Source organism: Lycium ferocissimum, chromosome 3, assembly GCF_029784015.1.
Source record: "Lycium ferocissimum isolate CSIRO_LF1 chromosome 3, AGI_CSIRO_Lferr_CH_V1, whole genome shotgun sequence".
Classification (NCBI taxonomy): domain Eukaryota; kingdom Viridiplantae; phylum Streptophyta; class Magnoliopsida; order Solanales; family Solanaceae; genus Lycium; species Lycium ferocissimum.
In genome coordinates, this window is record NC_081344.1 from 70,817,587 (window position 1) to 70,842,118 (window position 24,532).

General features: G+C 36.4%; 1 protein-coding gene across 1 annotated transcript; it reads right to left on the bottom strand.

Annotated features, from left to right (window-relative positions):
* Positions 1–734: 734 nt before the first annotated feature.
* Positions 735–23,640, bottom strand: LOC132050636 (uncharacterized). The gene is made up of 27 exons (XM_059441990.1): positions 23,526–23,640; positions 23,297–23,362; positions 22,010–22,096; positions 20,134–20,190; positions 19,915–19,979; positions 19,541–19,710; positions 19,281–19,342; positions 19,045–19,128; positions 18,028–18,196; positions 13,378–13,493; positions 12,304–12,432; positions 11,605–11,676; positions 11,349–11,444; positions 10,872–10,949; positions 8,956–9,084; positions 8,602–8,778; positions 6,450–6,653; positions 6,248–6,361; positions 5,912–6,162; positions 5,263–5,308; positions 4,934–5,182; positions 4,322–4,552; positions 3,435–3,526; positions 2,949–3,177; positions 1,693–2,049; positions 1,495–1,568; positions 735–1,380 (listed from the first exon to the last, which is right to left on the bottom strand). Exons 1-27 carry the CDS (start codon positions 23,634–23,636, stop codon positions 1,284–1,286), a joined length of 3,612 nt encoding a protein of 1,203 aa, XP_059297973.1. The 5' UTR covers positions 23,637–23,640; the 3' UTR covers positions 735–1,283.
* Positions 23,641–24,532: the final 892 nt, after the last annotated feature.

Below are 24,532 nucleotides of genomic sequence, written 5' to 3' on the forward strand. Positions count from 1 at the left end.
AAATAAAGAGCTCAGTAAGTCTAATCTTTCTACGATTTCCTTTCTGATCTGAATGATACTAAATTCCGTTTTAGCAATTTTATTTTTTAAAAGATACTTATTTTTTCAATAAGTGCTTATTTTAAAAAAAGTGAGGTGTTTTAGCGTTTTTGGAAGAAAATAAATCTTTTGAGGAAATAGCGATTTTTGTTTTCGAAAAAAAAACTTTTTTTTGAAAAATACTTTTGAGAAAAATCTGGTTATAAAAGCACTTTTAAAAGCTTGATCAAACACTAATCTTCTCAAAAAACTTTTTTTAAATTAATTACCAAAAATACTTTTTTCAAAAAAATCTTTTCAAAAAAAAATACTTTTTTAAAAATGTTCGCTTTTTTTCTACAAAAGTGCTTATGACTACCTCAGCTTTATGTACATTTATGCCTTGGAACAATTTCCAATTCCTGGCTCTCCAAACGTGGTATAACACAACTCCACAAGGTGTAGCTACATTTATCAGTTGTTACTCGACTATTCGCAAATAATGACTTCAATATTTGCAAGGGACTGCATAATAAAAAGTCAGAAACTACAATCGTAAATACTTGCATGTAAAATACGGTAACTCATTTAGGATAATTAATGGAGGACGAAACCATGTTTTCCGATCACGATGGGTAAATATCTAATGAACAAAATGAGAATACTATAATTTTATGTCCCAAAAAATTAATCAGACTTAAAGAGACGAAAGGAACTTTCCCCAATCAAGAATTCTTCATAAAATTTGGACTTAACCTTTTTATTCTGGTTTCATCTTTCCTCTCCTTCAACACACTATTACAAAACAAACATTAAAAAGGAAGATGGAAGAAAATAGGGATAATGTGCTCTCTTTTTCTTACATATTCCAGGAAGAGAAAAGTGGCAAGAGTTTGAAGGGAACAGTCCTAACTAGAATGAGATGACTTTACTAGTTACAAAAGCTAAATGTGGATTGAACCACAAAGATATAATTACTGGAACCATCCCAAAAAATTGGCACTGGGATTTAATATATCGAGGTTAAATTGTCAAAATTTGCAGCACTAACAACTAACAAGTGATAACCTTCTAAAACTCACTATCAGTTTCTCTCGTAGTAGAGGTTGCTGTGAGGTGAGGAGATCCTTATGCCTGAGAAGATTTCAATCGATCGAGAAATAAAAACTACAGCTGCTCTTAGATCTTGTCACCTACCTAAGCATCAGAACTGTTGGGCTAAAAATCAACCTTCAAGCTCCTATAAAAATGGTACAAGTACATCCTCAGTATGTTTTCTTTCTCACTACCGGTCTTTTCACGTCTTTCTTTGCTGATACTGATGTGGACATTCCCATCATGACTTGATATAAATCCTTCAATCTGCAATACGGAATGGAAACAGACATTTTTCAAAATTCATTTAACGTCCACTAGAATGAAACTAGAAAGATAACATATTAGATCAGATGGACAAGAAGAAAGTTTCCCAGATACCTTGGCATCCCAATGAAAAGCGCAATCACAGAAACTCCAACAAACAGAGGGTACTTAGGAGCTGGAGTTAAATCCTGGAACAGACCACGCAAACCAACGTCAGTATCATCACATAAACGATTAAAAGAATATTGGCTCGCCAAAGTGAAGATACATTTGATACACAAAAAAAGTTCCAAAAAAAAAAAAAAAAAATACCTGTTTGTGGTGATTGAAATCGATCTTGTACTTGAGTGGACCCACATGAATTTGAGAATGTTTCTCCAAATCAACCTCAATTACATCTGATTCAAATTTGTGGGTGCTTGAAGGCAGAGATGATCTAAGCAGCACAAGGTGCTTACCCTTAGGCAAGTCCTTCACCTGGAAAAAGTTTGAGAGAGGCAGTGGGAAGTTGTACTCAATCTTCAGCGGGTCAGCAGCAGACTTGATCTCCACATGGAGATGTGAATTAAACTCTCTGATTCTATGCCCTTCAACGTGGCCACTTAAAATTGTCCGCTCTGGCTGTTCAAATACTACAAAATCCAATCCCTTAGAGTCCTCAGCTCTAACCTGCAAATTATATGAAGTTAGCACAAGCAAAAAGTATGTCAAACCATTGTGCCTTCCAATAGAGAGATTAGATAAAACTTAGCAAAATGTAACTTTGTTATCTCACACATAATCTAGATAATACATGGATATGATGAACAGTGGCAGATCCAGGATTTTCACTTAGGGGGTTCGAAAAATAAAAATGTAATGTTTAGGATTTGAACTTGGAACCTCAAGTTAAATTTTGAACCCCTGAGACCACTGAGCGAACTTCTAATCTTGTATTCAGTCGTGTTCAAAATCCTTATATGTACAATTAAAAAAAAAAAAAAAAAAAAACTTACCTTATATATACAGTGTAATTTTTTGCCGAGGGGGTTCAGATGAACACCCTCGGGCCTCCCCAGATCCGCCCCTGATGATGAATAAGTCCTCAAAGCTAGAATCTTGGCAACAGCATGTAATAAAAGTTGCAATGTATATATTCCGTCTTACTTCTACTTATAATAAAACCCGTTTCAGTGGAGTGTTTCCCCACAGTTCAAGTTTTTGGTTGACTCCGTCACCAATTTCATCAATTAATTCAATATCTTCTGGGTGTAGCATGTCTCATGGGACCTCATATTGGTTAGTTCATCTATAAGTAGACTAAAGACGTACCAGCTATGCCGGGTGGGAAAAAAAGGAAGCTCTTCCTGGTGTAAACCAACCATTATAAGATACTTCATATTTTCCTCACATTATTCTTACACTTGTACCCACTTCCTCTTGCATATCCTTTATGGCATTTATATATTTATTATAAATTCCTTTCAGTTCGAGATCAACATTAAGAACAATTTAAAAAAGAGATCAAGTTTATGATTTCCTATTCACTCATTAACATGAAAGGAAAAATGAACATGAAGCGTACCAACCTGAACAGTCAGAGACTCAGGAGATGCACGCTCAATCGTAGTTCCACCATTACCAACCTTCCTTGCCACTTTAATCACATAAGTAGTATCAGGTAGGAGTCCTCTCAATCGGTAAAATCCTGTTGAATCTGTTACTGTCTCCTCATAAAAGCCTTTTGACTCAGCTCGAGCTTCTACTGAAACACCTTCTTTTGGCTGGCCAGACAAGAGTGTAACTACTCCCATCGCACTGTAATGAAGTTAAACCATCTGAGTCTAACAAAAAATGGTAAAGATACTGCAAATGACAGGTCATAATTGACAAATCTCAGCTGATCCACCTAAGTAAAAACTGCTATTAAATGTGAACTCATGGTAGATAGATATTAGCAAGATCTAGAGATGTCATTTTGGCTTTTAGGTGCGGCTTGTGGAGGAATATAATGAAGGGATGGGACGATTTTAGCTTAAATATTTCATTCAGGGTAGGGGCACACACACACACACCTGTATGCAACACGCGTTGCATGAAAGACAACTTCCTTTGACTCTCCAGAACCAAGTTCGATTGCCTCAGCTGGAGGGGAGAAAGCATATTCCTAGGCAAACATTAGCAAACATTCCCTCGTTAGAGAAACTATTACAATTGTTATATGATGTTGTAATTTGTAAAAGATATAAGCATCCACAAACAAATCCCACGCCATTTGCTCTGGTTCATGGAAAGGGAATGAGAAGACTCGGCTATCTAACCTAGCTTGCATTTTGCTAGGATAGACTTCTAAGGAAAGTACATCTGTACACTTGAAACAAAAAGAACAACAAAATATGAACTTTTTATATTTTTACCTAAGAGATACATAACATATTAACTACTGCTCTCTGAGTAATAATTAACAGATCATTTAACATTTATCTTTAGTACAAATCATTCAAATTTATCTGTTTTCTACCATTTGGCAAGAACTATTGTTAATTAACAAGAACATACTACATAGAAAAGCGAACTTTCAAACATGACATGTTTCCTGATAGTTATTGGAAAAAAAAATCATGCTTCAAGATAACAATATGAATTCACAGTTCGTTACAGGTTATTGTTCCATAATGACAATAATATGATCACGGTATCATACAATTAAATTTAATAAAAGAAGGCATGGTTAGTAATAGAAACAACCAAGTACAGGCTGTAATGCAACAACAGCTGCTGCTAGATGGCTAGCAAGTTTCATAATGTACAGATCTAAAAAGCCAAATATCATTGTCTAGATCCCCAAAGGAATCCATGTCTCAAATGCAGGCTCACCAGAACGATCAAGTTAGAAGATAAACCAACATCTATATTCCAAGATGATCAGAAAAGCCTAAGATTAGAAAGAAAGCATAAATACCTTAAGCAAGGGTCGGAGATAGAAACTCCCTGGAAATAAGTCGCCAAATACGAAAATCCCACCAACACCTGATACTGTATTGTTCCTGTAACCATCTTCTCCACTTAATGATAAGAGAACTGACGGAAAAGGCTCGTTGGCATCTTCTCTAGAATATATACGCACTGAAATTTGGCCCAGTTTTTGACAAGAAAAGGAATGAGGTCCAGCTTTCTTTACATGATAACCAGGCTGTGAATAAAAAAAGAAATATTAGGCAGGAGTTTCACTAGAAAGAGTCCACACGGCCCTCCAATTAGAATAGCTGACAATTTAAGTTTGAATGCATCAAGGATAACTATAGCAACAAGAAAGAACAAATTTGCTAGCACACTCGTGATAATCCACCGGCTTCATACTTCTTATCTTATTTGTCCAGCAATGCATAAAAATCAAAGACGTCCATACCAGTAGTACAAATGCACCATATATCATTCAGAAACAATAAAATAGCTCAAAAGGGATGAAAAGGCTGTTAATAATCTGGAGATGCTATTGATCTGCTCAACCGAAGAATTATTGAGAAACAAGAATAGCTCAGGGAGTTATAAAAATTGTCAAGAGCATTCAAACCTTTGAAGCTTCAACACTATAACTGATATCATCATACAGAGGCCCCGCGACAAATAAGCCATCCGTCCCTGTGGTAGTTTCAAGTGCTAAATCGCCTTGCTTAAGTGGAGCACTTTGGCTGTCTCCTGCAGCAATTACTTTGACAACAACATCATCGAGAGGGGGAGAAACTGATCCTTCTATATACATCCCTAGACGACCGGCAAAAGGAGGAATTAAAGATTGGCAACCATCTTGCATCACGGCAACCTAGAGAAAGCAAGGAAAGACTTCAAAACTAAGAGTAGATACACAAAAACTACTCTATTGAAACTTGCAATTCCACTTACATGCTGCTGTGTGGGATAAAATAATATCTTTTTTCCGCCATCATCGCTGAAACATGTAAGAACAATTAGAAATGCATAAAAAGCTGAAGAATTATACAAAACTGACATTTAAAAATATATCTATTCTTGATTCTGTACAAGACGATGTTTCAAAGCATTTGAGCAGGTCAGGAAAAACATTTCCTCTGATCTCCGAGTTCTAAATATCCTGCCATCTAACTACCATATGTATCAAACTGCAAAGCGAGTGAACAAGCTTGAAAAATACAGCTAAAAAAGTGAACATATATTTTGGAAAGTCAGAATCAGGCAGATGAAGATGCTTTATCATGTCAAGTCTGTCTGAAGGCTCTATTGTCTTTACAACTCATTCAGACTAGGATGCTTACTTCACTCTCAGGGATATAAGTAATCCATAAAATAGATACATAGCTAATCAAAAGCAGATATGTATTACAACAAAAAGTTACTTTCTCTCCCTTAAGGAATAAAATCAATCACACAAGACCAAACATTATGTGAACCTCTATCGTAGGCAAAGGTCATATTCTTTAAAGTTCCTTATCAATCTATGTATTTTCGTTTTAAACAAAAGAAAATATGAGAGAGAGAGCATGAAAAGAATAAAATCAAAATATAATTCACACACCGTGCATCTCGAGGGACAAAAGTAAATTTTCCTCCTGGACTAGCCCACATGGAAAATTCATAAACGGCTGCACTCGATTGATCAACTCCGTTAGGCATACGTCTTGCCATTAGACCATAAACAACAGAACCTTCATTGTCCAAAATGTCCAGCGGTATATTCTCAGGCAAGCCCTCAACGCTACTAAATGAACTTGATTCAGCATGGATATGACCCTTCAAAAGATAGCTCTCGCCTTTCAAATAGATAGGCTACAAAAACAAGAAAATAAATGAGAAGACAAGCATGATAAATGAAATAGCAGAATACAAAAATTCAACTCCAAAAGGATCATACGGAAAGGTTAGATGTATCAATTTTCACGGATGAACTCCCGAACGAAATACATGAATTTGGAAAGCTCAGTTCATGCACTCCCGGAGATTCTACACACACGTGTTGAGAACCCTTCTGCAATTCAAGAACCAGAAAAAGAAATGAGCTTCTCACGTTAGTTAAAAGATTTTAAGAGTTAACTTTTGAGGTGGATTAAACCAACCTTGACGTTCAAGCTCATTGTAGAACCATCTGATTGAGTCAGCAAACCATCCACATTATGACTTGAGATTATGTTGACCCAGAATCCTTTTTGAACAAAATCTACCCCTTTAACATCCTCAGCACCAACTTCTAAATTGATAAAACTCTGCTCCCAGCACCATTTATCTTCTCCTGATGATGCTATTGGAAAATTGTTTTTTACCTGAAAATAAGAACATCATCAAATGGAACATCATAATGCATTGCCAACTAATTGAAGGAATAAACTTAACAAATGCAATAGAGACTCTAGTTTCAGCTAGACTACTTCTGGATACAATTATTTCTTTAGAAAACTAAACATGAATATAGTACATGCACTCCATAATGCAGAAATAGGCAACAATGTAAGACTTTCGATTTGGTCAAATGGGCTCTCGTTACTTAAAGCAGGAAAATGGAGGTTGGCGCATTGAGAGCTTAAGAATAAAAAAAAAGGAGCCTTCATATGAAATGGCTTTGGGGATTCAATGTGGAAGATGAGGCATTATGGGAGAAGGTGATCACAGAGAAATATGGTCTAATGAATGTATGGTGTACAAAAGGGACCTCCACCACATGGATTCAGTGTCTGGAAAAACATCATTGCCTTATGGCCTTTTTTTCTCTCAACAGATTGGTTTCAAACTTGGAAATGAAAGAAAGATCTCTTTTTGGCAAGACAAATTGTTAGCACTGTTGAAGACCTGTTCACCAGTAAGAAGGACCAAGGAGGATCCTATCCTAAAGGAGGAGGAGTAGTAGGAGGAGTCAGTTTTCTTTGAAGCCGGGATGCGCTAGCGATTGGCACATAGGGGAATGGTTGCCCGAGTTTCAATCGCAGATTGAAATTCAAAGAGGTTCCCGACTCAAGTGGGAAGGATACAGTGATGGCATGTACACCGTTTAGTCTTGTTATAATCTATTAATGAGAGATTCAAATCAACCTGGCCCCTGGAAACACGTATGGAATTCTAAAGCAGCACCCCTCAAAGTTATAAGTTTTGTATGGTTGGTTGTCAGCAAAGCATGTTTAACTCAGGAGAACTTACAAAGGAGGCTTTTCAGCTTGTCAACAGATATATGTGTGAAAAAGAAGCAGAAATCAGCAACCACTTATTCCTGCATTTGCAACTTCTCAGCTATGGCAGATTTTTGAACTTTTTGGGTGTTAAAGGGGTGATGCCAAACACTGCTGCTAAATCACTATCATGTCGGAAAGAAATAAACAGGAGATGCTTTGAAGGAGAAAAGAAAATCCTGAAGATCAAATCAAATTGTTTTTTTGTTGATAGCTTTTTGGTGTATAAAGGAATGGAAAAAAGATCGTGAAAGTCTGTTACAGTGCATGGAATATTTTGTATAGATAACCAGGGTTTCTCTTTGCTTTTTTTTTTTTCCTCGCTTATTCTCCTCTTTTCTAGATTTTTTTTATGTAATCACAGCATTCACTTAGTGCTGGGTTTTGACATCAGAAATGCCTACCGTTTCAAAAAGCAAGAATTATCTACTATTTACTCCTGCATCAGGTCTACAACATGCCTAGGAAGAAGAAAGGGTCCGCTAAACTCCTAAATGAGACGAAGAGATGAACACCCTTGTATTGAATTACATACAAACCATTTTTCTTGGATAAAAGGAAAATATAATGAAATAGCTACGGGAAAACACAAGTGTGAAGAAATTTTCATTCCATATACATTGTCAACAAACAAATTAATAAAATGTACATCTAAAACTTCTACTAGCTGTTTGTATGACCTATACTCATATAGATAAGAAGATCTGAGCGGAGAATGCAGCGCCCTTCAGTCACAAAAATAAAAAAAACCCAGGGAACATCTTAGAGGACTACCCAGTAAAAGTAAACTTCCAACCAGCGGATGCTATAATCACAAAACACAGTTTATTTTAAAAAAGAAAAGAAAAGCACAAACCTTTCATCACCGAATATAGTTAACTGATAACAAGGGGAATAAAAAGCAAAGGGAAAGATATTGGGATGTAAGTACACAGAAAAAAATTCAAAGGGGGACAAAAAGCAAAGGAAGAAACATCGGGATGTAAATACACAGAAAGAAATGCAAAGGGTCCTATAACAGGATGAACAAGGACATAGGTGGGGATGTTACCTCAACCCTGTATTTACCAGGGAGAACATTTGAGAAGAGAAATTCATTACTCTCATTTGCCAAACCAATAGTCTTCTTATCGTCTTTATTTCTCCCATCCAAGCGCACAAGAGTCAAAGAAACTGAAGAACCACATTTCTCCTTACAAACAACAGAGCCATGTATACTTACTTGTGCCTTCAAAAAAAGAAAAGGAGCAATCAACAAGCATTTCATTTGAATTTAGATGGACTGACTTTTTACTACCATATTCTACAACTTAGATATTTAGTTTGACACATCATGAGAAGAATTAGCATAACTTCAAAGCAGTCCTTAGTTGGATTTAAAATTCTAATAACATAACTCAAATACCTGATAGAATTTGACATCCAATAACGGACTCCTGACTGAGACATCAATATGAGAAGGAGAAAATAGAAGCTCTTTAGCGTTCTCACGTTTTGCTGGAATAGCAGATAAGCGATAATCACCAGGGGGAACCTGTGGCAAGTTGAGATAAAATGTTAACGTGTTTCAAGCAGGAAATATTGACAAAGTTTCTAAGTTCCATTACATCCGAGGATGATGATAGAAATATCCCCATGGAAACTTTATGTCAATCAGTTCTGAAAGGATGAGGAGAAAGCTAGAAGGTCCCAAAGATCCAAGATTAAAAGAACCTTGGAATTGTTACACCCTAAGTCCTATTCTGCTTCGACTAGTATAACTAATAGATTCATGAGGGATCTTATACAAATGGGCTAAATTATATCTAGTGTGACTTTTCTGGAGGGAAAAAAAAAAAGAATTGATGTATTTCACTTTGTAAAGTCGAGAGCAGGTATCTCTTTCATAAGGCCCTGAAGAACTGCCCTCCAACAAAACAAAGGAATAGGAGGAAAGGAGGGGAAAAGCCACCCAACCAGAACCCAAGTAATAAAAATCTTACAATCTGACATAATGTGGTAACAAAGCATCAGAATTCTGAGAGCGTTCACATGATTTAACATGATTAACAGTTTAGAAAGCAGGATGTAAAACTCAATTTAGATTAACACTGGCAAGGACCCAAGAATACTGTGGCGAATATGGTTGTTATATTAGATTAACACTGGCAAGGACCAAAAAGTTTGAACTTGACAGGAATGTTACAAGTTTACAACAAAACCTAAAGATAAATACAAAGTGACCCCAAAAGATAACAGATTATGCAAAACCACTCATCATTACCAAATATTCCAAGGTACAGGGGAGAAAAAAAAAATAAGACTGACATGACTAGGGCAAAGGAAGAGGAATTGTCCTCATTTACCCTTCATCTTTTGGATCCTTTACAATGACATTGCACTTATAAATAGACTACCTCTTTCATTGGTTAGTTTATGTTGGCCTTTCTCATGCAGGGCATTGAGGTGTGTGACGATCTCATCTAAAATCTTAAATTATTAAAAATCTGTATGTTAGTAAGAAATCCATTTTTGTGATAATCAGTAACGATGAAACTCATACCCAGCACTTTTGCATGTGTTGGTACCGCATTGAATTGTATGATCAACTCAAATATAAATGTTCAAGCTATTAGGAAGAGAACACATTTGCGAGCCCACATATATGTCCAGTCCAGACTCTTTTTGGTTAAGAAAAGTAAGGATTTCCTAAGACTATATAAGGAGACCTATGTTGCTCGGACTCTCCAAAAATGTTGCCACACCTGTGTTAGATTCTCCAAAAATGCACTACTTTTGGAGAATCCCACACGCAACCATCGACATATCTGAAGAGTCTGAGCAACATAGAAGGAGACAACAACCTTTCTCAACCAATGTGGGAACTCTAAGACCTCCCGCACGTCCAGACTTAAACAAATGGAGAGTGGATAACATAACAGGTGAGTCCAATATTAAGATGTGTCTTAATAAACAAGCACCAATAAAATTGAAGGAAATTAGTTAAAAGGGGTCTTTACAAAATGAATAGAGGTATATGACCCTCTGTATACATGGACGATTCTGAAATAACACAGAGGCGATCTGTTACATTTTGTGGAGGGTCATTTAATCAATTCACCCCCAATAATTGATGGATGTTGCGTTGTGCACCCTCCCACCCGCCCCTGGGAGTCGAAAAAGTATGTTACTGATGCACCCTACAAGTCATGCTTTCCCATACGGGGCTACTGTGACAGATATATGCCATTAAGCATTTGATTATCCTATTTCAGATAAACAGCATCCTACGACAGCGACAGCAAGTATTCAAGAAGCAGAAAACTATTCACTCTGCCATACCTCAAAGCAAAAATGGCCACTCTCATCAGTAAGTTTCACTTGAGGTTTAACGTTTTGCGGGCCGTGAGTCAGAGCTACCTGCATGCACATAACCATTTGCTAGAAGATAATGGAAATATCAAAAGAAATTGCAAATATTTTTTAAGTTCTGACGATGAAATTAGACAATTAACAACTTGGGGTAGGTGTATGATAGACTAGTAAAAAGTAAGGAACTAGTATCGAGCCACTAAAAGATACCAACCTAACTCATTTCACATAAAATTATCAGTGCATAATTGCTAACAGTATCTCCCAAAAGTGAACTCACCACTTGTTAAGAAAAAGGTCATATTACACAAAAATGTCCAACCAGCATAACAAACTAATTTCAGAATTTTGAACGATGTTTCATGTGTAAAACATCAATATGGAAAGCACACCAACAATTGGAGAAAGTTGCTAGTTTGATAGAAGAGCAGAAGAGAAACACGATACCTTGGCTTTGAATTCAGAACTAACTGTTTGCACAACACCACATACATCATATGATGCAGCTTTGATGTCTGAGAGAGAAGCCATATTAGGCAATACCTAAAATCATAAGGATGGAAGAGATGGAACCATCAAAAACGGGGGCAGTAAGTAACAATTTGGAATAAATGACCATATAACAAACTATTTGAACTAAAAGGAGATAGATCTCTCAAATCATCATTATAAGTTTCTTAAACAATGCAGTTGATAAGCTTACCAAAAAGTCAATGAGCCTGTCAAATCTGTAGTGCACCTTCTTTGCTTCTATTGTGTATCGTTGAGAGGTGACCTGGAGATGTTTTGCAAGTCAATCAAATGCCAAAAAAAAAAAAAGGGCTATGAAGCATGCACATTGAGAAGTACAAACATGAGATATCTTCTGAAAGTGAGGGGTAAATTTGAACATAAAAAAAAAAAAAAAAAAAAAAAAAGGGCTATGAAGCATGCACATTGATAAGTACAAACATGAGATATCTTCTGAAAGTGAGGGGTAAATTTGAACATATTAAAAGTTTGCAAGAAGTGAAAATTGCAGACAGAAATATACATGAGGAAAATATTTAAATATCCCCGAGGTTTTAGAATATTGTGCCCCAACCCCTAAACCCCAAAAAAACATAATTTTAATATGTTCTAACAAAACCGACCATTTGGAAAACCCTGCTTCTTAGACCATTTCAGTCAACTCAATCAAGCGTTTGAGGAAGTGAACGGCTAAGGTATGATGGTACTACTTCCTAATCACACCGGGCAGCACACAGAGCTTAAAGGCACAATCAGATATTTTTACTTTTTACCAAATAGACAACCTCAGAAAAGACTGACGCTAAAGACAATCCAATAGTATTTACAACAAATTGCCAATTTTTCAACGTACAAAACTTTGAAGCTACCACATAGCTGCAAATAGAATTACCTGGTCAACCTTGTAATATCCTTCTTTGTCAGTGATAGATCTTTTCTGTCCATCAACTAAAATTTCAACACCCTCAATTCCATTACCATCTCCATCAACCACACGACCCCCAACAGAAAATCCAGTGACCTATTAAAAAGGTAAAATGCAACAACTTTTTGAAACAAAGGAATTACAGAAGAACCTAATGTGCCAATGATTCTAAAGGACAAAGACTCAGAACATGTGATAACATGCATAGCACTTCTTACGACCGATTTGCCAAGCAGAAAGAATACAGTTAAAGAAGAAAGCATCCATCCTCTACCTTAGGTTTTACAGAAGAAACAATCAAGGAAAGGATTAGAGAAGCATACACTATGGCGCTAGAAGAACAAAATATGCACCGTCCAAGTAGTTAAAATAGTTTGGAGGACTGTGAAGAACATACAAAGATAGCTGGTCCTTTAGCAAAGGGTATTATAAATGGAGGCGAAAAGAGCTCAGCATGCTCTTTCGTGCAGTAACCAATAATTTACTAAAGTGAGTCCATTTTTCATTGGCTGATCATTCTTTCTACAGAAAAAAGTTAATTAACAACTCAAATTTATATTTTGAGACAAATATGTAGGTTTCTTTATATGAAAGAGAGACAAAGATTGATATTCATAGCAAACAACTGCTCACCACAAGAATACTTTTCATTGTCATAATATCTTTTTATTTAGTCCTTGATGATCTTTATTGATCTGTCTTTGCAATATAATCTCCTTCTTCAATTCAACTTCAATAAAGAAATCCTCTAACTGAATGGATAGATGAGATTATATGGTACACAATGAACAATTTATCAAGTGTGATCAACAGACTTTGGTTCTTTGAAATGGCAGTTGCAATTGAAAGATATATACACGAGCAGTCAAATTGGTTGTTATACCTTGTTAAGAAATTTCCTCACAAACAAAAACAGCAGCAAAGTGATGTTTTTACATACTTTTCAGCAGATACTTAGCCAAAAGGACAGTTTTAAATTCCCACATAATAAAATAGAGGCCCATTTAAATGGTAAGAAGGAAACAACGTGCAATACTATACCTGAAACCTTTCCGGCACTATTACATGGTCATGCTGAACTGATATGGACATTGAAGAAGGTGAAACATCAAAAACTGTGTTTTCACCCTTGTAGAAGGGTATAAGCTTGTAAACCCCTGCAATAAGTTCAGTAGATCAATCCTTATAATCGAGAAGAGGGATGGAAAGGTGGTGATAAATGGTATCTTACCAAATTAAAAAAGGTAGATACTCATACAACACGGTTAAAGTGTTGAACAAACCATCTTCTAGTACTCGAACAGCACTAAAATTTTCTTTGTTTTTTTAGTTTTTCTTTATCAGTTTCTTCTTGTGGTTGACCAAATGGCACGAAAAAGTAATAGAGAAGAAGCATTATGAACTTCGTTTTCCAGTATCAATCAGTGTTAACGTCCTACTGAAAGAAATGCAGTGCTAACTGGCTACGCAACACTTCTGAATGGCCTTGCCAAACCCACTGCACGCGTCTACTAAAAGAGTCTCTCTGCGAACAGTGTGAAGGAATATGAACAGCAAGGAGGACAACTAATCATCTTTTGCATGACCAAATGAGTGGAGAGCTCGAGGCGAAAGGGCCACGGCTCAAAATGTCAAATGAAATGGAGAACCTAGTGACAGAGCATAACCTATAAACAACCCAACTTTATTACCTAAATCCTTGTCATTTAGTTCTTGGGAATCAAAGGGGATATGATCGAAGGTGCCGGAAGTGTGAGTATGGCCAGATGTAGAAAGAAGAAAGCCGACATTGACAGGCTAATACTGTAATTAAGAGAAATTGGGCTGAGAAAGGTATCTGAATAGCGAGTATTAACTGGGAAGCCTAGTATAGAAGGTCATTTTTAAGTATTGGGGAGAGGTGATTAGACAGGATATGGTGCAGGTCAAGCTTTTTTTTTTTTTTTTTTTGGTGAAGTAATTAAATTGTATTAGAATGGCATCAAGAACAGAGATACACCAATAGTGTACTTCAGTAGTAATTACAAGTAATAGTCACAAAAGCAAAACCTACCACCTATTCCTTCATAAGCTATCTAAAATCTTAGCTATGTCCTCTGCCTCCTGAGGGAGTTCATGAATACACCAACTATAGAAAAACACTAGACAGTTCATTTTTAACTTCTGGAAAGTGATACTTTTATTTTCAAAACATCTCTGATTCCTCTCCTTCCATATTGTCCACCAGATGCAGACCGGCACAATTTTCCATCTCTCTCCGTGTCCTGACAGATTCCCACCTCTGTTCCAGCAAGCTAGAACTTCAACTGTACTCCTTGGCATTGTCCATTTTAGACCCTTCAAATTAAGAAAAATCTGCCAAAGTTGTTCTACCACTTTACAGCGTAAGAAAAGATGATTAATCGTCTCTGCTTCAGTTTCACAAAAAAAAAAAAATCTGGAACATAGTTGACGACCCCTCTTCATCACATTATCTTGAGTTAAAACAGCCTGTCCAGCCACTAACCAAGTGAAACATGCCACCTTGTAAGGAATCTTAACTTTCCAAATCAACTTCCAAGGCCAGAATCCCAGTTGAGTATTTCTGTTATGAATGCATTTGTAGGCTGATTTGACAGAGAATAGCCCCTTCTTTTCCTTCAACCAAACTAGACTGTCCACATTAGTGGACAAATCTTTGAACTGCTCAATAGTATTGTAAAATTCTGTCAACCTTTCCACCTCCCAATCATTGAGCAATCTCCTATAACTGAGATTCCAACCAAAATTATCCCTAACTTCCAAAATAGTTGCCATCTTCTGTTGGTTCAAATTGTAAATTTCAGGGAACAAATGCTTCAAAGAGTATTGACCAACCCAAACATCGTGCCAGAAATGTTTTTCCCTCCATTTCCTACTCTAATCTTGGAGTTATGCCATATTTTGGGCCACAAATTCCTGATGGATCTCCACAAGCCAACACCATAAGGACTCTTCACTTCCTTGGTAATACATTGATCTTCCATCCCATATCTAGATAGAATAGTTTCTTTCCACAAAGACTGTTCCTCTAATGCAAATCTCCAGAGCCATTTCAGTAAAAGGCTCTGGTTGTGAATTTTCAGGTTCTTAACTCTCATTCCACCTCTTTGCTTGCTGGAGATGACAATTTCCCAGTCTACTAAATGAATTTTCTTTGTCTCACAATTGCCTTGCCACAGAAAATTTCTTCTAATGGTATCCAGCTTTTTAATGATCTCCCTTGGTATTGGAACTAGAGACAGCATATATGTTGGCAATGCATCTAATACGCTGTTGAATAGAGTCAATCTACCTCCCAGTGATAGATATTGACTCTTCCAATTAAGAAGCTTCTTCTCACACTTCTCCAAAATAGCATTCCAAATGTTCATAGATTTACTCTTAGGAGGTCCAACTTACCGAGGACATGACTTTAGATAGGAGGTTATGGAGGACACGGATTAGGGTAGAGGGGTAGTAAGTAGTTGAGTGTTGTCCTACTTATCATTTCATACTAGTAGTCGTAGTATTATCCTTGTAGTTCCTTGTCGTTTGATTTCTGTTACTATTTGCTGTTGCTTGTACTTCGGTTAGCATATTATTTTGTGGTAGTTACGACTCCTTTCCGTTCAGTCAGCTTTATCCTGCTTCCTATAGTATTTTGCCATGCCTTTTATATTGCTTTCATATTGCTTTGAAACAGCTGGGAGGTAGAGATAAGGTCTGCTCACACTCTACCCTCCCCATTCACTGGGTATGTTGTTGTTAAAATGGCCACATACTTTTCCATGTCATGCATTGTTCACGAGAGATCACAATAATCTGCTGAGAGAGAAGATCAGTAGAGTTGACCATAGAAATCTTGTGCAAGTTGTTATTAATTAACCTTGATTAACTCTGTGCTAGATCCTCTCCCTACATATGTGATATCCTTATTTCCTATTCCTTCAACAGTAGTGAAAAAATTAGACAAGCTAAGGAGAAAATTTCTATGGCAAGGTTGCAAAGAAGGAATGGGTTACAGTTTGGTGGAATGGGATAAAGTAATACTTAGCAAAGCAAGGGGTGGATTGGGAATCAGAAATCTAAGACTACAAAACAATAGTCTAATGATGAAGTGGCTATGGAGATATAATGGAGAGGAAAATGCCCTATGGAAGGAAGTGATCATGGCTAAATTTGGTGAACTTAGTCCTTGGTGTACAGAAACAGTCACTGAACCCTTTAGGGTTGGAGTGTGGAGAACTATCAGGGCTTTGTGGCCATTGATGGAAGCAAATCTGAAAGTTAAGGTGGGTAATGAGGTCAAGATTAAATTCTGGAAAGAAGGATGGATTGACCAAACTCCTCTAATGGAATCATTCCCAGATCTGTTCATTATTTGTAACAATCCCGAAGCAAGAGTGTGTGAATGTTGGACACCCCAGGGGTGGGACCTTTCTTTTAGAAGGCTGCTAAATGATTGGGAAGTGGAGAGGGTGGCATCATTACTTGGAAAACTAGGAGGCTGCAGCGGTATCACAACAGAACCTGATAAGATTATAAGGAAGCATAGCAAGGATGGTTGTTTCACAGTCAACAGCATACAAGATAGAGATGCAAGGTGGAGCTGGAAGGCCACAATATCAATGGAATTCCATCTGGAAAACCTTGGTACCTACCAAGGTGAAATGTTTCACATGGTTAGTGGTAAAGAGAGCCTGTCTTACTCAGGAAGTTTTACAAAAGAAAGGGATGCAGTTAGTACCCAGATGTTTTCTCTGCAACAAAACAGGGGAAAACTAACAAACATCTGTTTCTTCATTGTGAGTTCACTGCCCATCTTTGGGAAATCTTTCTCAAACATTCTAATATAAGATGGATCATGCCAGAGCACACTTCAGATCTGTTCAGTTGCTGGATTAGAAGAGGAGGGAGCAAAAGTAAGAAAAGGTGGTGGAGGATAATACCAGCCTGCATATGGTGGACTGTGTGGAGAGAAAGAAATGGGAGATGTTTTGAAGATAGATCCAATTGTATTCAGAAAGTTAAATGGAATTGTATTGTATCTTTACTTTTTTGGTGTAAAGTAAAAAAGTAAAAAACTTTTTACTCGTGGTGTATCCTAGAGTAAAAATTGCAAATAACCATAGCTACGATCCAAGAATCTATCTCTCTCTCTCTCTCAATAAAGATTTAGGTGTACTCACTTCAATCTATAAAAGAGTTGCCTTGTAAGAGACTTCACCAAACAGGTAATTAAATGCAACTTTCTTACTCGACCATTCGAGATTTAAATAGGGTGACTTGTGACTAGGTTAGAGATCAAGCCCTACGCAATGCGAACTAAGCTTGGCATTTAAGTACAGAAGGTACAGGGGTGGGTCCATCATCCCCAGTTTCAAAGGCTCATAAGCCAAAATGTGCTTATAAGCCAATTTGACCGGCTTATAAGCTTACCAAATCCCTCTCTAAGATATCTAACAAAGCTAAATGATACTTTTTAAGTTATTTGCAATAACAAGAACTACTTTTAATCTCTTATTTGATCTTCATATGTCTTAATTTGATTTGATGTTCAAGAATACAAACCTATGCAATTAAAACTTCCAAATATTTATATAATGCTAGGAAGCAACTTACACTTAAACAGTTAAGATGATTATATACAGCCAAATCAAAAGAATTACACAGCAAAAATAAAAGTTTTACCACAAGGAATGGATTTCAACGAGAAGATTCCATTAGAATCTGTCACAGTGTGGCAAAGTGCTTCTCCCAGTCCTAGATCACCAGGTGAAGTTATAGAGTCCTTAGGGCAATCAACTTTTGTGACATCATCAGAGTATAAATAGATATGAACTCCCAATATGGCATTTCCCTGCAATACAACTTAACATCACAAAACATAAAAGAATCTCAACATACAATTAATTGGAACAAGAGAAGCTACGTTGGAGACTCACCTAATCATATTCTAATCCTTCTCGTGGGATGGGGTGTTAATTTCATAATCACTTGGTATCACAATATGGGAAAACAAATGAATAGGTCAATTGTTCGCTAATTCATGTCAATAACACTAACGACCCCAAAGCAGCTACACATTTGTTGTCTTTGCTTCACAGTTTGTGCACTTTCATTTGAATAAGAATGAATAAGAGGACACTCACCGTAGTAACACTACTAGATAACAAAAGCCAACATCAAAAGAATAAAAGTATCATCCAAAAGAAAAGTAAGTCCTTAATCTATTTTCCCTTACATTTAGTATAGGTATATCACATTGATGCAGCACCAGAAAGGGAAACCAACATATCAAGAAAGTTGTAATCGTCCTTGTTTCCCTTGATGGGTAAGAACCTTGTATCTATCTTAATCAATCAACTGAATCGTCATCTTGAGAAAGCAAAGATTATCTTAGATCAACAGAACTTAGCCCGCAAGATTACCAGTTTTCAAGTTCTTGGTCTCCATAAGCTTCGTTAACCTACTAGGATATCAAGGCTAGTTTAACTTTCTAGAATTATTTTTGCTATGTATTAGCAAAAAGGTAACGGAGGTATAAATCCGAGCGAGCTTTAAAGTTTATTTTAAGTCCTACAAAGTTGCCTTGACCCATCAGTTTCTTAGAAGAAATACATGGAAACTGTAATAAGTCGCAGCAGCACACTGTAATATAAAACTTACAGCAGAAACACAGATCAAGTCATTACTAGAGAAACTCACCTGAGCAACCACAGATCCACGAATATCATAACCAGGTACAAAGAAGAAGTCCTCCACTATTATATTTTCGAAACCCAACTCAATCTGCAATGAGAACCAACATGGTAGGTTCAAGTAATTATTCAATCAGTGTTACTTATTCCTAATGGATGTACAGTAACTTAGGAAGTAGATATGGTAAACAGAGTCTACATAATTACACGGAATCAAATGAACACGAGGGACTCAAAACGCACCTCGGCAGATCCTCTAACTTGAACATTCAAGTCGTGACGTGATGCACGTAATTTGTACTTCCCTGTAATGAAGATCAATTAGTACACTGCGCAGCTTTATAACCGAATAATTGCATGTTAAGCACACACAGAAACTATCTATTCATAAGATAAGCATCATAATCATACCTACCTAAAAAAGTAGCATCAGAATCATGCAGTTGGTCCATCTAAATATATGCACGATAAAATACAACCAAACAACTTTTAGGGTAACATACCGGGAATAGTGTTTGTGAAGGAGTATGTTCCTCTGGGCGTTGATAACGCAGAGGACACAACATCACCTGTGGGAGACAATAGCTCAACCTTCACATTTGATGGGCCTCCATCTTTCTGAGAGCAGCTCTCCCCGCCGATACTTCCCACAATTCGTCCAGATACAGTGAACCTGCAGAAACAGTGACTCAAGAAAGTTAGCACGTAGAAAAGTGGGTAGAGTGCATAATGCACCTTATATGGAATATATTGCTAAATAGTCGAGTGGGAAACAAGATAAATATGGTAAAAGACTTAAGCTCCCCCTCCTTTGTTCACTGTTAATGGAACAAAGGATTCAAAGACTATTTTCAATATTATAAGAATAAGGACAAACCCTGTGAACCGAAAATTTATATCTTCATTGCGATTGCAGCCAGCATGATCAATTACAACAGGTACCTACAGAAAAATCCTTCTTTGGTCAGATACACCAGCCAGAAAAAAAAAAGAGGGGGGGGGGGGTGGTGCAGGGGGGACATTAAGCTGCTAGTAAATCACGAAAAATGCATATGCTAACAAAATTGTCATCAGCTTATGATTGAAGACACTCAACTTGTTCAGGATCCCACGACCATCCATCCGGTCCCTTGACTTTGATCAAGAAAGAACCCTGCAAAATAATTTCAATACAATGTGAGAAATTCTTATTTTCTCACTAAACAAGAGAAGTGAGAGCAAGATGTCATGTTAAATTAAAAATCTAAGAAAGAGGAAGAGGATTGTTGTTAGTTGGTGATTCCTGTGAAAAGGAGTTGGGAGAAGCTCCAGGTCATCTTCATTTTTGTGGGCACTTGTGTTATAGTTGTTTAATATCACATAATTATCATTAAGAACTGTGGAAGAAGTAATAACAAGTAAAAAATTACATAAGATTAGCAGAAAAGAGAAAGGTAGCACTGTTGTCTTTTCTAGTCTATCCAAAATGAATACAAAAAAAGGGTATTGTTTAGTTATCAGGTTAAAAAAATAAAGGATATTGTTTAATATCAGTGAAAATAATGTTATTTCTCAAAATAAAACAGTGAGTGAAGTGATATTGGAACTATTGGTAGAATTTTTAGTTCCATTGAGTACCTCTTTGATAAGGTAGTTCCATTGTGTACTTTTAGTGTAAAAAGAGAATATCTTATTACAAAGATAAAGAAGCAAACTTAGAGAGCATCTTGGTGGACTCTAATAAAACAAAATTATATCATTAATCAAAAAAAAAGATTTTGCGTGCATGCTACTCTGTGAGTTACGCATTTGAAATGCATCAGTTGATGAAATAACGAAGTTAAACACAAGGGTATCCTCTCTATCAACTAAAGTTTTAAATGAGGCAGTCCTACAATTCAGCATGGCAAGCAGAAACCTTGGCTCAAATCACACTACCACCCATTTATCCAAGACATTTATACATCCTTAGCCTATGAAAAAGAGTCAAGCGCGCAAGTGAGTCGGTGATGTTGAAGACATAATAAGTTAAATGAAAGTTTACACTCTCTGGCAGCTTAAAATTTTAGATGAGGCAGGAACATAATTCAACATCTATTAGAAGATCTCAGACCAAGCCATGTAAAAATACTCTACATTTGCGTACAAGGAGACCCGGTCTACCTTCCACTTTTACAGTCATGTTTACTCCATCTTTAAATTTGATAAGATTCCTACACTGTCCATCCCGTAACAAAATATTATAAGGGATTGTCTGGTTTGAGGGATAAGGAATAACAATCCAGGATAAAATATGGGATCATTTTATCCAGCATTTGGTTGAATCGTTGATTCCGGAATTTGCAGTTCCAGGATTATTAATACCTGCAATTGTGGTATTAGTTTTATATCACACTTCTTTTCAAAGAAGTTATTTTTATCACACTTAATATGGGATGAACACCAAAAAGATTAAGATGCTCTTCTCCAAAGCTCTTTCTCCAACGGCCTATTAAAAGTCAAGGTTAAGATTGGAAATTAAAGTCTATCCCAACTATCTAGTGTAGCACCAAACACATGTTATATTATACCCATATAATATATGTGTTATTATTATACAAAACACGTGTGTTATAATATACCAAACATCCGATTTTTAGTCCAATGGACCAAACATCTACACATAAAAGTATATCCCACCAAATAATCCGCCCCTCGTACTCTGATCCTGACATAATAATATTGATATAACTTGGTCACCCACCAAAACTACCCCCTAAATACCTTGGCTAAATAACTTATTCCTCAAGAGATTTCAGTTGCCTTGTGTACATTGGCCGTTGGTAATTTGGCTGTCTTGAGCATAAACCAATCTTCTAATTTAAATACGATCAAAGTACACTACGAAACTCAAAGTTAGTGACAACATAACCTCATCGAGTTACCAAGCAAGAAAGAAAAAACATAAGCTTATCCAAGAAAATGTGCAACTCAGTACCATTTGGAAGAAGTACCTTATCATACACTGGAATGAAGTAATAACCATTAGGGGCACAATACGTTCTTTCCTTTACCAAGCCATCCAATGTGCGAAGCTCAACCTGCAGTAGAAAAGCATATGATGGGAAGCTCTAGTGTGTTATCCTTACAGATTTGCTTACACTGTAATGTGTAAATTGTTAAAGGCTGAATGGGAAATAGTAGGCATAGTGGCATACTACAGCACCCATCAACACGGTGCATAAATAACTGCTCAACACCATAAATTTGAATAGATGAATTGGAAAACACCACCACCAATCAATGTCCAGAAAATGCCGTCCTTTTTAACCTAGGGCTGCAAGGCATAGGCCCTGGGGCACGGCGCTAATATCCCATGGAATTTTTTATTTTCATACATAAGCAAAATGTAGCATATAATACAACCAAACAATGGTAAAAATAAAAACGACACTTAAATCATTAAAGGAAAGGACAGTGGGTTAACTGTCAAGAATTTATGCTTTTGAAGATAGATCTAATTCTATTCAGTAAGTGAAATGGAATTGTACTGTTTCTTTTGTTTTGGTGTAAAGAGCAATGCATAGAGGAAGTAGATTATCTGGTAGATTTATTAGGAGCCCTGTAAATCAGTTTTTGTTTATCTTCTTTATAGTCTTACTATTCTTTTGGATGTGGCCAGCATACCCTTAAAGTTGAGGAACACAACTGAATACAACAGTACCATTCTTTATAGTAGTATTAGTTTCGGCTTTTTTGTTAATTTAATATTTTTGTATATCTTATTCTTAGTTCTCTATTACTACTCGTTGTCTCTTCTGCTTCGGTTTCCCTTTTATCTCGTTGTTGTTAGTGCTTATGTTTCCTTATCTGCTGTGTTTACACTTTCCTTGAGCCGAGAGCCTATGGGAAACAGTTTCTCTACCTTACAAAGGTAGGAGTAAGGACATCGTACATCCAGAGGCGGATCCAGGATTTAAACTCTATGGGTTCAAACTTCAGATTTTTAGCATTGAACTCATTATATTTTTAAAGTTAGGAGTTCATATCTACTATTTATTACAATTTCAGTAATTTTTTACACATAAGTTTATGCTCCGCATCGAAAATTAGGGGTTCAAATTGAACCCCTATATACAATACTACATACGCCTCTGCGTACATCCTATCCTACCCTCCCCAGACTCCACTTGTGGGATTACCAACAAAGCGAATATACATGATTCATCTAGCAGACATCACCTAAGATAAAAGAGCAAAATAAAGGAGAATCAATTTTATGAGTAGCTGTTGGGACGTACAATGATATTAGAATAATCGAATTTAGGATCGGTTGACTTCCTTGACTTTATCAGTTCCGAACTCGCCTACATCCAAAAATAGAAACAATCCAGATCATCAGTGTCAAAACTCTCTCTTCTTCACCTACTAAAAATCAATCTGACATGAAGGAACTACTAGAAAAACCTAAAAATCAATCTGATTCGAAATCTAAGGTAAAAATGAAGTAGTTAAGAGATAAAAAAAGACCTCGACAAAGCCGCCACATCCTTGAATTGAATCAGCAGTGACAGTAGCGGAAACATAGAGAATGATTAATATGAGAGTGAGCACATAGTAGTAGTAGTAGGTGGATGCCATTGCTATACTCGTCTCTTTAGAGATGAGCACAAACAGATCTTAAGCAGCTCAGTTGAGCTCGGAATTTCTCTATGCTCTGAATGGGCAAGGGTTTTGGTTTTTCTTTTCACATAACAAGAAGGGACAACTTAGGGGTCGTTTGGTTTGAAGTTATACTGGATTACTCATGTTGGATCCTCTAAATTATTTCATTATTGATTGTTTGATTTGTTGTATTAGAAGTAATATGCATTGCATAATTTTTTAGAAAAAGTTATTTGTTTACAAAAATATCCTCCATTTTATTTAGTAGAAAAATGGTTTGAGGAATCTCAGGGTTATTTTTGTCATTTTTATTATTTTATCCTGAGATTGTTATTTCATCCTCTGTCTGGAATAACTTATTCCGATACTATTTTTAATTTTGGGATAACTTATTCCAAAATTAGTAACCAAATAAGGGATAAGGCGATACTAATTTTTATCTCAGAATTATTTTCCTTATCCATAGTACCAAACGACCCATTATTATATAAAGAGCTGTTATTCCACCCTCTGTTTGGAATAACTTATCCTAATATTATTTTTAATTTTGGGATAACTTATTCCAGAATTAGTAACCAAACAAGAGATGGAAATTATCTGTTATCTGACAGTGATCTTGCCCCTTATAGGGTAACCCATAGATTTATGCATATTGGGTTAATACAAGTTGAATTAAACCTTTAACTTTAAGAGGTTTACTGAGAGCTTTATAAGACTCTAAGAGATGAAAGAAATCGAAACCGGAAGAAATCCTCATAGGGACAAATAAACAAGTTTAGTTTATGGACGTTTTTATTTTAATGCTTATCCTAACTTGCGTGTATTTTTGCAAGATGATAATTCTTTAGATGCTTTAATATTAAGTATCAAAT